Below are 13,497 nucleotides of genomic sequence, written 5' to 3'. Positions count from 1 at the left end.
TTATATTCTCTGTATACCGTGGACACCATCTCTTTCAGATGACAAGATCTTGGATGGCAACACTACTCTTTATTTCCCATTTAAGGAGTTTCAGCTTCCAGCTGTTAATTCCAAAGACTGCATTAAGAGAGCATAGAACTTAGTTGAAAATATTTGTTCTTGTCGATGCAAGAAATGTGGGGTAAAGTAAGGATAAAGCAAATGTTTTTTGCTGCACGTTTCTATTGTAGTGAATGCACATTTATTCTTTAAATTGAAGATTTTCTTGAGAGTCATACAATGAAATTTGAGTCTAGAATACTATAAATATACACTGAAATGTACTTAGTACATTATCCATAGATCTGCAGAAGAGGTCCTCATTGTACAGTGTTTATTATTAAAGTCAGATTACTTTAGGACCACCAGTGTGTTCTAGCCATCAATTTTCTCATGGCCTGTTTAACCTCCTTGTTCCTCAGACTGTAGATGAGGGGATTCAACATGGGGATCACCACCGTATAGAACACAGACACCACTTTATTTTGTTCAGTTGAGTAGCTGGACTTGGGCATCACATAAATGAATGTGATGGTTCCATAGAACAGAGTGACCGCTGTGAGGTGGGAGGTGCAGGTGGAAAAGGCTTTGTGACGCCCTTCAGTGGAGTGCATTTTCAGAATTGAGAAAAGGATGTAGACATAAGACAGAGCAATGATAAACACAGTGACCACAATAATGGAGCCAGAGGAGACGGCTGGAATTATTTCAGAAGTAAAATCGTGAGAACAGGAAAGCTTCAAAAGTGGTGAATAGTCACAGAAAAAGTGATTGATTTTATTTGGTCCACAGAAGGATAGACTTAATAAACATCCAGTGAATGTCCAAGCATTCACACATCCACCTAGGTAGGACATCGCCACTAAGAGAAGGCAGATTCTGGGGGCCATGTGGGAGGAGTAGCACAGGGGAGAGCAGATGGCGACATAGCGATCATAGGCCATGGCAGCCAGCAGGAAGCACTCAGCGCTCCCAAAGGTGACCACAGAACAGAGCTGGGCCACACAGCCAGCAACACAGATAGAGGTTCCTTCCCTGAGGAAGCCCATGAGCATGACAGGTGTGACTGATGAGGAATAACCAACATCTACAAAGGCCAAGTGGCAGAGGAAAAGGTACATTGGGGTATGAAGCTGAGGGCTGCTTCTGATTAACACAATGATGCTGACGTTGCCCATTAAGGTGACCGCATAGATTCCTAGAAACACAATAAATAAAATGACACTAATTGAGGTATCCTCCGTTAACCCCAAAATAATGAACTCTGTCACAGTTGTATTGTTTCCAGTCTCCATCTATACTGGAAATTGTGCCCACTGAAAGCAAAATAAGTGAATATTAGACCACAAGAAAATATTATAATTTGCATACTTATTTTTACAATGGCTATATAATAAATTACAAAAACATAGACACTGTAGTGTAAATTTGGTACGAAGTGCATTCACACACAGTACCTCCTGTAAAACTTGACAGTATATGTTTATTGATATAAGGCCAGAAATAATCAGAAAAAAATTTTTTTAACTTAACCAGCTTAACTCATGTTTACATCATGTTGTTAGGTGTTCCTTGAGCAATAGAGATCAACTAAAATTTCAGAATAATATTATTTTTCCTTAAAATATTCACTGTCAAGAAAAGTGCATGTGTGCACACACACACACACAGCATCCAACCATGTGCTCAGCTTGTGTGTGTCACAGTTTTATTCTTAACAGAAATGCTTGAATAACATTATATGTGAATTAACTAAACAATAGAATACCATATTATGAAAACTTTGTAATTATGAGTCTGAACTTCAAAGTCCAAGCTTCCTTATCTTTGTTTAGGACAGACCTGGAACTTTATTTACTAAGTATGGACCCAAGACTGAATGAAAGCTTAAAATTTTGAAAACTGATGTGCATGACACAAATTCAGAGTCAATTGTGAGTGCCAGTATGGCATAGAAGCAAAGTATTGTGCAAAAATCCATGAGCTTTGGAGCCATGCAGGCCTAAGATCAAATTCCAACTTTGCCATTGACTATCTATGGAATCTTAGACAATTGACATGAACTCTTCAACTTCATTACTTTCTTCGTTAAAAATATATGTAGCTCATAGAATTATTTTGTTGAATAAGGTGATGCACATGATACAGCAAGCATGAGTCACAGAGCTAAGTGGACGCTCAACAAATGACTATTTCCTTAGAATAACCAAATCTTCACTTCTAAAGCAAATATGAGAAAAAACATTTCTGTATCAATACAAAAGGAAAACTATTACCTGCAGATGTTGGTACTTCAACAGTAAGGACAAATGCCAAAGAATTGTCACTGTAGAGCAAGGCTATATTTATGAGATTTGGGTCTTTAGGGATCTAGCCCCTTGAGCACATTACTTGTTTGCGAACATTCCACTGAAAATCCATCAGGACAGAGAAGATTATAGGTACACATGTCTTGTCGACCTAAACATTCTTTTGAGGGAGCATTAGTTTTCTTTAAGAAACATTTGTATGGATTGCTATATCATTCTGTTTTGGGACTCACAAGAATAAAATAGTGTACCAGATATATTTTCATTTCAAAATAGAAATCCTTCAGGAAAAAAATAAGTGCTTATGTTTTGTATGCATGTCTAGATGATGCCACCTTTATGTTTTTAACTAAATGGGGTTTTTTTGAGATAATTGTAGATGCATGTGCAGTTGTAAGAAATAATAATACAAAAATCCCACATATCCTTTACTGAGTTTCTCCAAATGGTAACATTTTGCAAGACTATATAGTATAATAGTACAATAGCATTTCAAGAATTTTACCATTATGTTATATCCTTCTCTGTCTTTAGTGATTTTCTTTGCACTGAAGACTAACTACACTATTTGAAATTAATACAGTCACTCTTGCTTTCTCTCATTAATGTTCATATACTATATCTTTTTCCATTTTTTAGCTTTCAAATTGTTTATATCATTATATTAAGTTGTATAATAAGGAGATGAGTATGTAAATTTTTGTTTTCAAGTTACATACAAAGTATGTTTTAAGCTTGTACATTTACAAATTAAGTACTTGGGGGAGGAGTATCCAAACAATAATAGTACGATAACAAACGCAAAAGCAATACAAAACATGGGCAAAAAAAGGAATTCAAATTTTCAAATTGGGCGTAAGTATGACACAAAAAGATCCTCACAGTTACTTATACTTGCTTGGAATAAGTTAAAACGTCTGGAGACAGTTATGAACCCGAGCACGTAACAATAGCTTTGAAACATGAATTAGTCAATTAATGCTGTAGTTCTAGCTATGCAGTTGGTCATTAAAGTACATTTTTCACATAAAGTCGTACTGAAAAGAACAGGAAAGAAAAGATTGTTAGGGTTCAGTCTAGCAGTGAATGTTCTGCGAGCCTTTGAATGTCTTTCCATGTGGAAAGGGGACACACCTGCAGTAAAAGTTAAATACCAACATCTTATTTTCTTATTATTCATTCATCTTTACTGGTCTATTATCATGCTTTAAATTGAGTGTGAAGAAGTCAGTAGCACCCCATATTTTAATATCAAACTTAAATTTCACTCTACACCATATATAGCCTAGAAATTATCCCATCTAACCAGAATGAAAAGTCATAGATTTACCTGCTACAAGTTACTTACAAGAGCAAAATTGACTAGGAAAGGCCACTAGAACTATGTCTCCAGGTCTGACACAAACACATCTATTCCAGTTTCCTTCTCTTTGGTGTGAAATAATGAACTTGGGAAATGTTGAGAGACAGAAAATGCACTTTCTAGTTGGAGAATCTCTCACCTTAGCTCTGCCTTGCTTTGAATGCAAGGTTTAGGGCAGTGTTCTTCACAGCAATACTTTAAGGGTGGTGCTAAATCGCTGTAATGAGTGACCTAGAGGACCAGGCTCTAATCTCTCTTCCCTAGTGGCCACGAGGAAAGACCTAATGCATTGAAAAACTGACCTGGCCACATCAGGTGGTACTGATCGCCCCAGTTGCAATCCAGAGGGGAATGGGGAATGGAGAGAGAAAGGGAAGGAGCCTGTGGAACCATTAGAACATTTAGTTACTGACATGGTTTTGAATATGGTTCTATTCCTTAATTGATTCAGTGGGAAAACTTGTAATAGTAGGAAAAATGAAGGCTATTTTTCTCTTACACCATCTGTTGTGATAAATATGCTAGCGAAGGCCATCTTTTCTTTGCAAGCAAAAATGTCCCATATGTGTATCCTAGTCATACCTTTGCATAACCTTACCTAGTTCCCTACAAAAACATTAACTGGGCACCCGCCCCAGCCACAACGTCAAGGCCACCTATTGCAGATGCCCTGCCAAGGACAGGAAGTCTGTCTCCAAGCATCTAAGGACTTGGGAGTCATCCTGAGAACAAGCACCAAAGCATCATAACCTGAGTCATCAACAGTTAACAGGATGATTCAGGGATTTTAAATCCCAAGGGTGGTTTAAATCGAATGTAAAGTATCTCACCGAAACTCTGCATAAACTGTTCCCTTGGTACCCAGGAAGCTCTTGAATAACAAGAGATAACAACATACTCATTACACTTTAACTTTATAAATATTCACAGGTTTGTTGGTATGGAACACAGAAACCAAGCCTTCCAGCAAGACATGAAGAAGCCTGTTTGTCTGATTGGAAACACTCTGAGTGGATGTTTGCTGGGCGTTAGAAATCCTGACTGACAGGTACTCATCCTGTGATAGGTACTCGGTGAGTTGTATTCATTTCTAAGACTGTTGTAGTAAAAACTACGAGGCAGCCAAAAGAAGGGTTTCAGTTCTGGGACTGAAGAGGACAGGGCATTAGGACAGGTGTGCTTTGCTTCTCAGAGAAACAAATGGGGAAGGATTGGTTGACTCTTACTTGGAAAAGCTGGGATATTTTATCAGTGTATTAGTCAATGAGGAAACCATAGCATGGACCTGATAAACTCATTAAGCCCTGAAATTGTGTGCAAACTTATGTATGAGTGAAACATTCCTAAGAACAGATACTTAATTTTCATCAGATTCTCAGAGTAGTTCATGTGCCTCTCCATTCCCAGGGGTTAAGAATATTTCCTAGGTTATTCAACCAAAGTTGTTTGAATCGTTCAGACAATGAATGGTAAAACACAAAACAACTCTCTGAATTATCAGAGGTTGACTATGTTAGTTAAACATAACAATAAATGTTAAAAGTGTTTGAAGGAACTAAGGAAAAACGTTACTGAATTCATCCTAATATGGAAAAGCATTACTGAACTCATCCTAATATGCCAATGCCTACAATTTTCTCATAGAAGTCCAAATTTGCAAAAAAAAAAAAAAAAAGATCATGAAATGAATAAATCTTAGGAATCATAAGTGGGGAGCATTGTAGTGTATGCTGCGGGTCTGGAATCAGCCTACCTGGTTTCAAATCCTGGCTCCTCTATCTATTTTGTGAATTTGGAAAAACTACTGAATATTTCTGTGTCTCAGTTTCCTCATTAAGAAAATGAGGGAAATGATAATTATGTATTAAACAAAATTATGTATGTAAAATAGAATGTGTCTTGGCACATTATAAGTATGCAAATATCACTGGCTATTATCAATTTTAAGAATAATTAAATCTCAATACTTAGTATTTCTTTCAAAGGGACCGTTAATTGTCTCTTAGGAAGAAAATTACAAGTCAAATATTTATTATTAGAGATTTATTATTTAGTTTTTCCTGGAATTTGTCATCAGGTCTCGTTATATTCTGAGAACTAATAGACTAAACATTGATGTTATCAGTAGGCTTCAATCTTAATTGCCCTTGAAGAAAATCAGAGTATATACTGAGTTGAAACTTTCAAGCAAGAGCATCAAATTAGAAGTTTTTTGAAATGCAGAAAACCATCCTCATAGGATAAATGATGAATAAATATTTAGGTAATGGAAAAGAAAATTTTTTTTATCTAGAAATTAGAATGCATTAACCATGTCTTAGAAATTTCAGAGGCAAACATGAAATCATATCAACAATAGCTACCATGGTAAAAATCTGTCACACAGGAGCTGTTGAATGAAGCTAGAATCTGGCCACTGGATTCTTGGGTTTTTCCACTGATGTTAAACCACTCCTATTACTAAACCAACCCAGTCACAGTTTGAAGTGAAAACCGTTATACAGATGGTCCCCGATTTAACAATAGTTCAACCTACAATTTTTTGACTTTACAATGGTGAAAAAACGATATGCATTTGGTAGAAACCATACTTTGAATTTTGATCTTTCCCAGGCTAGCGGTATGTGGTACAGTATACTCCCTTTTGGGCAGCAGCAGTGAGGCACAGTCAGCCATGCAATCACCGGATAAATAACCGGTACCCTACAGTGTACTGTGTTGCCAGCGTTTTTTGGATATTGTGTTCTGTGTTTCTGCATCCCATCATGTGTACAAAACACCCATCTGTGTCTCTTGTTTCTGGTAAGACAAGGAAGGCAATCACTCTTGAGACGAAACTCAAGATAACTGCCCAACTGTAGGCTAATGTAAGTGTTCTGCGAATGTTTAAGGTAGGCCAAGCTAAGCTATGATGTTTGGTAAGTTAGGTATGTTAAGTGTATTTTCGACTGATGATATTTTCAACTTACGATGGGTTTATCAGGACATAACCTCATTGTAAGTCGAGGAGCAGGAATACTTGACCGATTCTAAAAATGATTTCCAAAAAACGTTTTCCTGCCTATAGATGGCACAGAATCCAGAATAAACATTTGACTGAGTAAGATTGTTTCCATGCCTGAAGATCCCAAGGTTTGGTTTTGTTGTAAGCTATTATTTGAGAAACAAAGGACCACAACGAAACAGGTGGCGTCTACCATAAGCAGTAGTGTCACAAATGGCCGTATTTTAAATGTTCCTTACCATTTCCTTAATATGAGCTAGCCTGAACATCTTAGGGCATCTAAGACTGCTGTTCCTCTCCCCAGCCCTTAAAGATACACTTTTCCCAAAGGTCTAGCCTCAAACCCTTGCTATCACCTGTTTTTCTCTCCTGAATGATCTCGTGAATTCCCACAGCTTTTACTGACTTCTGTCTATTGATGACACCTAAGTCAGTTTCATTAGCTCTTGACTGTGTGATAGACATCACCATCCCCTCAAACCGAATTCAACATCCTTCCCTCCTACTCTACTCCCAGCTCAGGCCTTCTTTTTCTAAGAGCTCACAGTAACATTGTTCAGTAAGTACAGTGGGAAATTTTGCTTTTATTTTTCTCCCTCAATGCTGTTTCAACTTTTGAATTCTGTAATACTGATTGTGTGTGTGTGTGTGTGTGTGTGTGTGTGTGTGTTTAAATTGTGTCAGATCTCCTTAGGAAAGAGACAAGGTAAAATTAAATTAAATTGTCAATTCTTAGGTTATCATTATCCTGGTCTCTCCGACTTGAAAACTGAGTTTCAGTCAATTGACAAGTGACACAGACTCAGCTCTTGGGGTATCTCTCATTCCCATCTCCTTTCTTCCTTCCTACCACCGTTTCCTTAGTGCAAATCGTTATCATCTCTTACATGGAAAACCTCCTAGCTGGTATTCCAACTGACAGCTCTCTCCCTTCAATCCATTTTGCACATTCCGCCAGATTAACTCCCTGAAAGCTGAGTACTGATCAAGCCGTTCTACTGCTCAAATGTTTAATGGGTCTATATTTACTACCGAACTAGTTACTAAAATCTCCCTAGCATGGGAAACTCTTCACAATATGGCACACCCTACCCCCATCCAATCTCTTTTCATATGTACTTGCTTTTACCCAAAAGGATGCTCACAGTCCCCCAAACATGCTCTGAGCTGTTCTGATTCAACTTCTTGCTCAATTGTTCCCTCCTAAAATGCTCTCCTCTAATCCACCTTCTATATTTTGAGGTTCTTTCCATCTTCCAGTGACCATCTCAGTTCCTTTCAAAGTCTGCCTACCTAGTCCCAAAAAGATACAGACCAAATTCCTTATAATGGGTAAGAGCCCTCAACTATCTATTCCCAATATGCATTTCTACCTATGCTTCTTACCACTCACAGGCAGTACTACACTTAGGTCCAAACCAAAGGGACCCTACCTTAGCCACATTCTTTAGGGCAATTCTGGGCCTCTTTCTACTGCACTACATCCCATGGGACAGGTGCCCACCCAGAGTCCATTTTATCCACCCCTTCTAGACCATCATCTAGGTTACAGGACCCTAAAATCCCTTGCCCACGTGGCCTCTAGCTTATTCCCAGAGTCTATAAGAGTCTCTTTACCAGATCACCTTTGTAAGGATAAACACACTGCTAATGTTCACATGCCTAGATCTTAAAGGTAGCCAACAGATTGCCGTTTGCAGGGATGTGAATAGAGCATGTACAAGCAGGCTGCCATGTCCACACGTGTATGGGCTGGAGACAGGTTCTCTTCACCACCTCATCCCATCAAGAACTCCAAGAATCCCAAGTGTTCTCCCTCCCGGATTATTGTAAAAATATTTAAAGAGGGAGGGTAGAACATATTTTATTAATTTGTTACCTTTATTTTTTAACTTGTGCATATCAAGAATATGATATGCAGGCCTCCGTTTGTTATTCTTGCCATGGGCCCTTTCCAATGTCGAAGGCAGCCCTTGCTCCTAGGGAGCCTGTTTTTAACCACACCAAATATTTGCAGTTCTTTAATGCTGCTTTTTCTGAAACACCAGTTACATCGCACAGGCTGTGCTCTCTATTTATTACACCTGAGAGTCTTCTTATACTCCTGAAGCATCCTTTAAGAAGTTGAAAAGTGAAAATTGCCACCATTGTCACTGTTTTTCAAATATTTTTCTGGAAGTAGTAGCCAATACTAGTAGAGAAGAGAAAGGAAAGAGAGATACTATATAGAAATTCATATCCTTTTCATATTATATGAATTTGTATTTGAAAAACCCAAGAGAATCAACTAAAAAACGATCTTTAAATGATAGGAAACTATAGTAAAGAAAATAGGTATAAAATTAATTTACAAAAATCAATAGCTTTTCTATATATAAATAATACTCAACCCACAAAATGAAAAAAAAAGATTTTGTTTACAATAATTACAAAAAGATAAAATACCAGTGATAGACTTTAAAGAAATGTGTAGAATGTTTATCTGTAAAGTTTAAAGAAAACTTGAAACTCTACTTAGGAAAGTCTTTAATAAATAAAAAACATACCTTAGTTATAGAAAAGAAGATTTGATTGTAAAGATGTCATTTCTTCACAAATTCATACCAGTTCAATGTAATGGCATTCTAAATACAAACAGCATTTTTTAATTATTTGGAATTTGATAAAATACCAAAGCTCATCTGGAAAAATAGACATGTGAGAATAACCAGAAAATTTGCTACCAGATATTAAAATCAATTACATATCTATATTATTTAAATGTTTGGTCCTTGTTCTAGAAGAGACTGCAAAGAAAAAGAATCAGAAACTGACCCAATTGGTCATGAATGTTTTACTCTACAATAAGGCTGGACTAGTAAATCAACAGAATCAACTAGAAATGATTTCACCATCAAATGGCATTAGCACACCTCACTAGCTGTTTGGAGAAATAAATGGAAAGAGTTACTTATATCAAAATTAAACTCCAGATAGATCAAAGATTGTAATGTAAAAATGAAAGCCAGTAAAGTTCTAGAATAGAACAAGAGATACTTTTTAAAATAATTTTATTAGGTTGATACAAAAGTAATTACAGTTTAAAAGGTTAAAAATAATTGCAAAAACCGCAATTACTTTTGCCCCAACCTAATAAATTGAGGAAGGCTCATCTAACCATGTCACAAAGACCAGAATTCAAAAAGAACAAGATTAATAAATTTGATATCAAACCATTTAAAATATACTGCATAGCAAAAAGAACAATTACCATACCAACATTAAGTGACAAACCAAAAACTAATTTGCCATACTTGCATCAAACAAATGGTTCATTTCCATAACAATGAGCCTCTTAAATAAAATGCTTAGAAGACTAACAACATAATAAAAAATTAGCAAACGAACTGAATTGACGAGTCATAGAAAAAGAAATACACATACAAATAATTGTTTGAAAAAACATTAACTCCTATCATAATTTTTAAAAGCATACAAATCAAGAGGACATGAGTTACCAATATTCACCCTCACAGTGGCAAAGGTTTAAAATTTGATAAAACTGGGTTTGTGAAAAAATTTGTATTCTTGTACAATATTGTTGGGAGTACAACTTTGTGCAACTTAAGTGGTCAATTTGTCAATCTCCATTGAAAGAGAAAATGAATGAGCTCAGACTTTTCTGAGGCTGTTTTAACAGGATAAAGCCCATTGGTGAATGACAGCCTTTAATCATTGGGATGTAAAGCCCAATTTTTATCAGCTGTACTGGAACAAAGAGGTAAGAAGCTTTTGTGTTTAAGTATCTAATCATTTTGAAACCCTGTTTCTTCTTTTTCCAACAAGAGAGTGAACGAAATGGTGAGAGGCAATCATACCACAGTGACAGAATTTGTCCTCATGGGATTCACAGACCGTCCTGAGCTTCAGCTTCCTCTCTTTGTGGTGTTCCTGGTAATTTATCTCATCACTCTGGTGGGAAACCTTGGCATGATCCTGCTCATCAAGGTGGATTCCAGGCTCCACACCCCCATGTACTATTTCCTCAGCCATCTGGCATTCATTGATGTTTGTTACTCATCTTCCATTGGGCCCAAGATGCTGCAAAATTTATTGGTGAAGGACAAAACCATCTCCTTCTCTGGCTGTTTTGCCCAGCTGTATTTCTCTGGTGCTTTTGCCACTACGGAGTGCTTCCTCTTGGCCACTATGGCCTACGACCGCTACATGGCAATCTGCAACCCCCTGATTTACACAGCCATTATGACTCAGCGGGTCTGCAAGGAGTTGGTGATAGGGGTCTATACCTACGGCTTCCTAAACGCTGTAGTACAGACCGTTCTGACTTTCCAGCTGTCTTTCTGCGGCTCCAATGTCATCCACCATTTCTACTGTGCTGACCCCCCTCTCCTTGCCCTCTCCTGCTCTGACACCCACAGGAAAGAAAAGCAGCTCTTGATCTTCTCTGCAGTGAACCTCACTGGGTCCCTCCTGACTGTCTTCATCTCCTACATTTGCATCCTCTTTTCCATTATAAAAATCCATTCTTCCCAAGGCAGATGCAAAGCATTTTCCACCTGTGCCTCCCACCTCACTGTGGTCGTCATCTTCTATGGAACACTGTTTTTCATGTACCTGTGGCAACCTACAGCAGGGAATTCGTGGAAGTACAACAAAGTGGTTTCTGTGTTTTATAGTCTTGTAATTCCCATGCTCAACCCCCTGATCTACAGCCTGAGAAACACAGAAGTAAAAGACACCCTGAGGAAGATGATAGAGGGCAAAGAGTCACAGTGAGTGAGTTATCAGAAAGTAGCATTGGGAAAGTACGGTGTATTGACACAGTATAACCAATCTCATTGAAATTTAGCAGGCCAGTTGCTATCCTATCAGGAAGGAAACAGTCAATCCAATTTGGATTTTTTAATGACCAAAAGTACTTGGACACTTGCTTGACGTAGTAATATTTAATCCAGCCAGTTATCATGGACTAATCAGAATTTACAAGCTAGACTGTTAATTTGCCCTTCATATGTTGAAAATGAAGTGGCTTACTACCAATTAAGTGACAACATGAGCTCTAAATTTGAAAAGATCCTAAAAAGCAACATTCTGGGTGAAACTCTAAATTAATGAAGCTATGTACAAAACCTACACATAAATATCTATGTTCTTAGAAACATTTCCAGCTTAAAACACGCTATGTAGTAGCAAAGCATTTGTTAGTCTTAAAAACTTATTTCTTTATAACATGGCTATTGATGGTGGTGAAGTTTCAAGATCAGATTATAAAAGGTTGTGTAATCTAAATTTAGTTGAAATATTGCATGCTTAAAACGAACAATAGAAAAAATAGTATTACAGCAATAAAAAGGGAGGAAAGAGTTTAAAAACTATGAATCAGTTAAATGTGGGGTTTATTTTATTGTTTGTTTAGAACAGAAAGTTTAATTAGAAGAGTTAGAGAGGGTTTAGGATACACTCAGAGATGTTAAAAGTGGTCATTTGTTCAACAACCAGGGTTTAATTTTTCTAGTCTCTGGAAAGTACAGGTATAGTGATTTTCTTTTAGTGGGGAGGATGGGCGAGGAAGGGAATCATACATGAACTTGAGAAAGGGAAAGAGAACTCTAACTACTTTCCCCAAAAACAAGCCCTAGCCGGACAATCAGCTCTCATGCATCTTTTGGAGCAAAAATTAATATAAGACCTGGTCCTATTTTACTATAATATAAGACCAGGTATAATATAATATAATATAATATAATATAATACCCAGGTCTTATTTTATTATAAGACCAGGTATCATATAATATAATATAATGTAATATATATAGTATAATATAATATGATATAATACAATACCGGGTCTTATATTAATTTTTGCTCCAAAAGACGCATGCGAGCTGATTGTCTGGCTAGGTCTTATTTTCGGGGAAATAACGATGCCATCTTCCCAATACATATACCAACTTCCAGATGCATCTCTTTCATTGGCCAGGTTATGTTGTTGCCTCTATGTCTTCCTACCACAAAAATGATAGCTTTGCTGGGGGAGAGGGGTATTGAAAAACACTCTTCCTGTCAAAACCCTAGTAATTTGCTTCTCTCTGTTACTTTCCAACCACAGAGTCATTACTGGGCACTATGTCCATCCATCCATTGGAATTAGGAATAAATACAGAAGAGTTCAATTTGGTTCAGCAAATAGTTATGATGTATGTGTTCTGTGCCAGGAGCTGTGGTAGGTGCTAGGGTTCAGAGGGAAGAGATAACCTGCAAAGTCTCAAAGAGCTCGTGGCCTAATAATCCTCTCTCACATATCCTTCAGCATTATCTTCCCCACTTTGCTTGCCCCTCTCTTCATTACCGGTGCAAGCTGTGCTACCTCTTGGGCTTGCTTCATACCTTTCCTGCCTCTGTTCTTCTGGTATATTATCTTTCGTTTTAACTACAGCCAACACCTCGTCCCCAAGTGTTTAGGATATAACTCAACTCTCCAGAAAGGCTTTCTGAGCTAAGTTGTCAACACTTACATGGGAAACTATGTTTCACTTATAAAGTAAGGCTGTTTCAATCAATACTCATAGCAATTATACTAGTTTTTTAGCCCAAAATAAAACAATTATCTTCTGAATAAGTAAATGTTACAAAAATAATAAAAATTTTACCTTTATCAGATTATAAAAGCCCAACATTTTGTTGAAAATGAAAATAAAACTGCCCTCACATTTAAATAAAATGTAAATCCTTTTTCCTTATGATAATCGTAAAAAATAATATTCACCCCATAGGCAATTTCC

The 13,497-nt window shown here is 37.1% G+C and overlaps 2 protein-coding genes across 2 annotated transcripts; one reads left to right on the top strand and one right to left on the bottom strand.

The window, feature by feature from the left end:
* Positions 1–395: 395 nt before the first annotated feature.
* LOC117030435 (olfactory receptor 508) lies at positions 396–5,292 on the bottom strand. The gene is made up of 2 exons (XM_033120502.1): positions 5,284–5,292; positions 396–1,334 (listed from the first exon to the last, which is right to left on the bottom strand). The coding sequence occupies exons 1-2, from the start codon at positions 5,290–5,292 to the stop codon at positions 396–398; spliced, it is 948 nt and encodes a 315-aa protein (XP_032976393.1).
* Positions 5,293–10,552: 5,260 nt separating this feature from the next.
* On the top strand, positions 10,553–11,557 carry LOC117030433 (olfactory receptor 1030-like). The gene has a single exon (XM_033120500.1). It carries the CDS (start codon positions 10,553–10,555, stop codon positions 11,489–11,491), a length of 939 nt encoding a protein of 312 aa, XP_032976391.1. The 3' UTR covers positions 11,492–11,557.
* The last annotated feature ends 1,940 nt before the right edge of the window (positions 11,558–13,497 follow it).

Source organism: Rhinolophus ferrumequinum, chromosome 11, assembly GCF_004115265.2.
Source record: "Rhinolophus ferrumequinum isolate MPI-CBG mRhiFer1 chromosome 11, mRhiFer1_v1.p, whole genome shotgun sequence".
NCBI classification, from domain to species: domain Eukaryota; kingdom Metazoa; phylum Chordata; class Mammalia; order Chiroptera; family Rhinolophidae; genus Rhinolophus; species Rhinolophus ferrumequinum.
The sequence above is the reverse complement of the archived record's forward strand: the minus strand, read 5'-3'. Positions and strand labels throughout refer to the sequence as shown.

Bases quoted from the DNA above. Each gene is read 5' to 3' on its own strand.
- LOC117030433 (XM_033120500.1), top strand. From the start codon at position 10,553: ATGGTGAGAGGCAATCATACCACAGTGACAGAATTTGTCCTCATGGGA.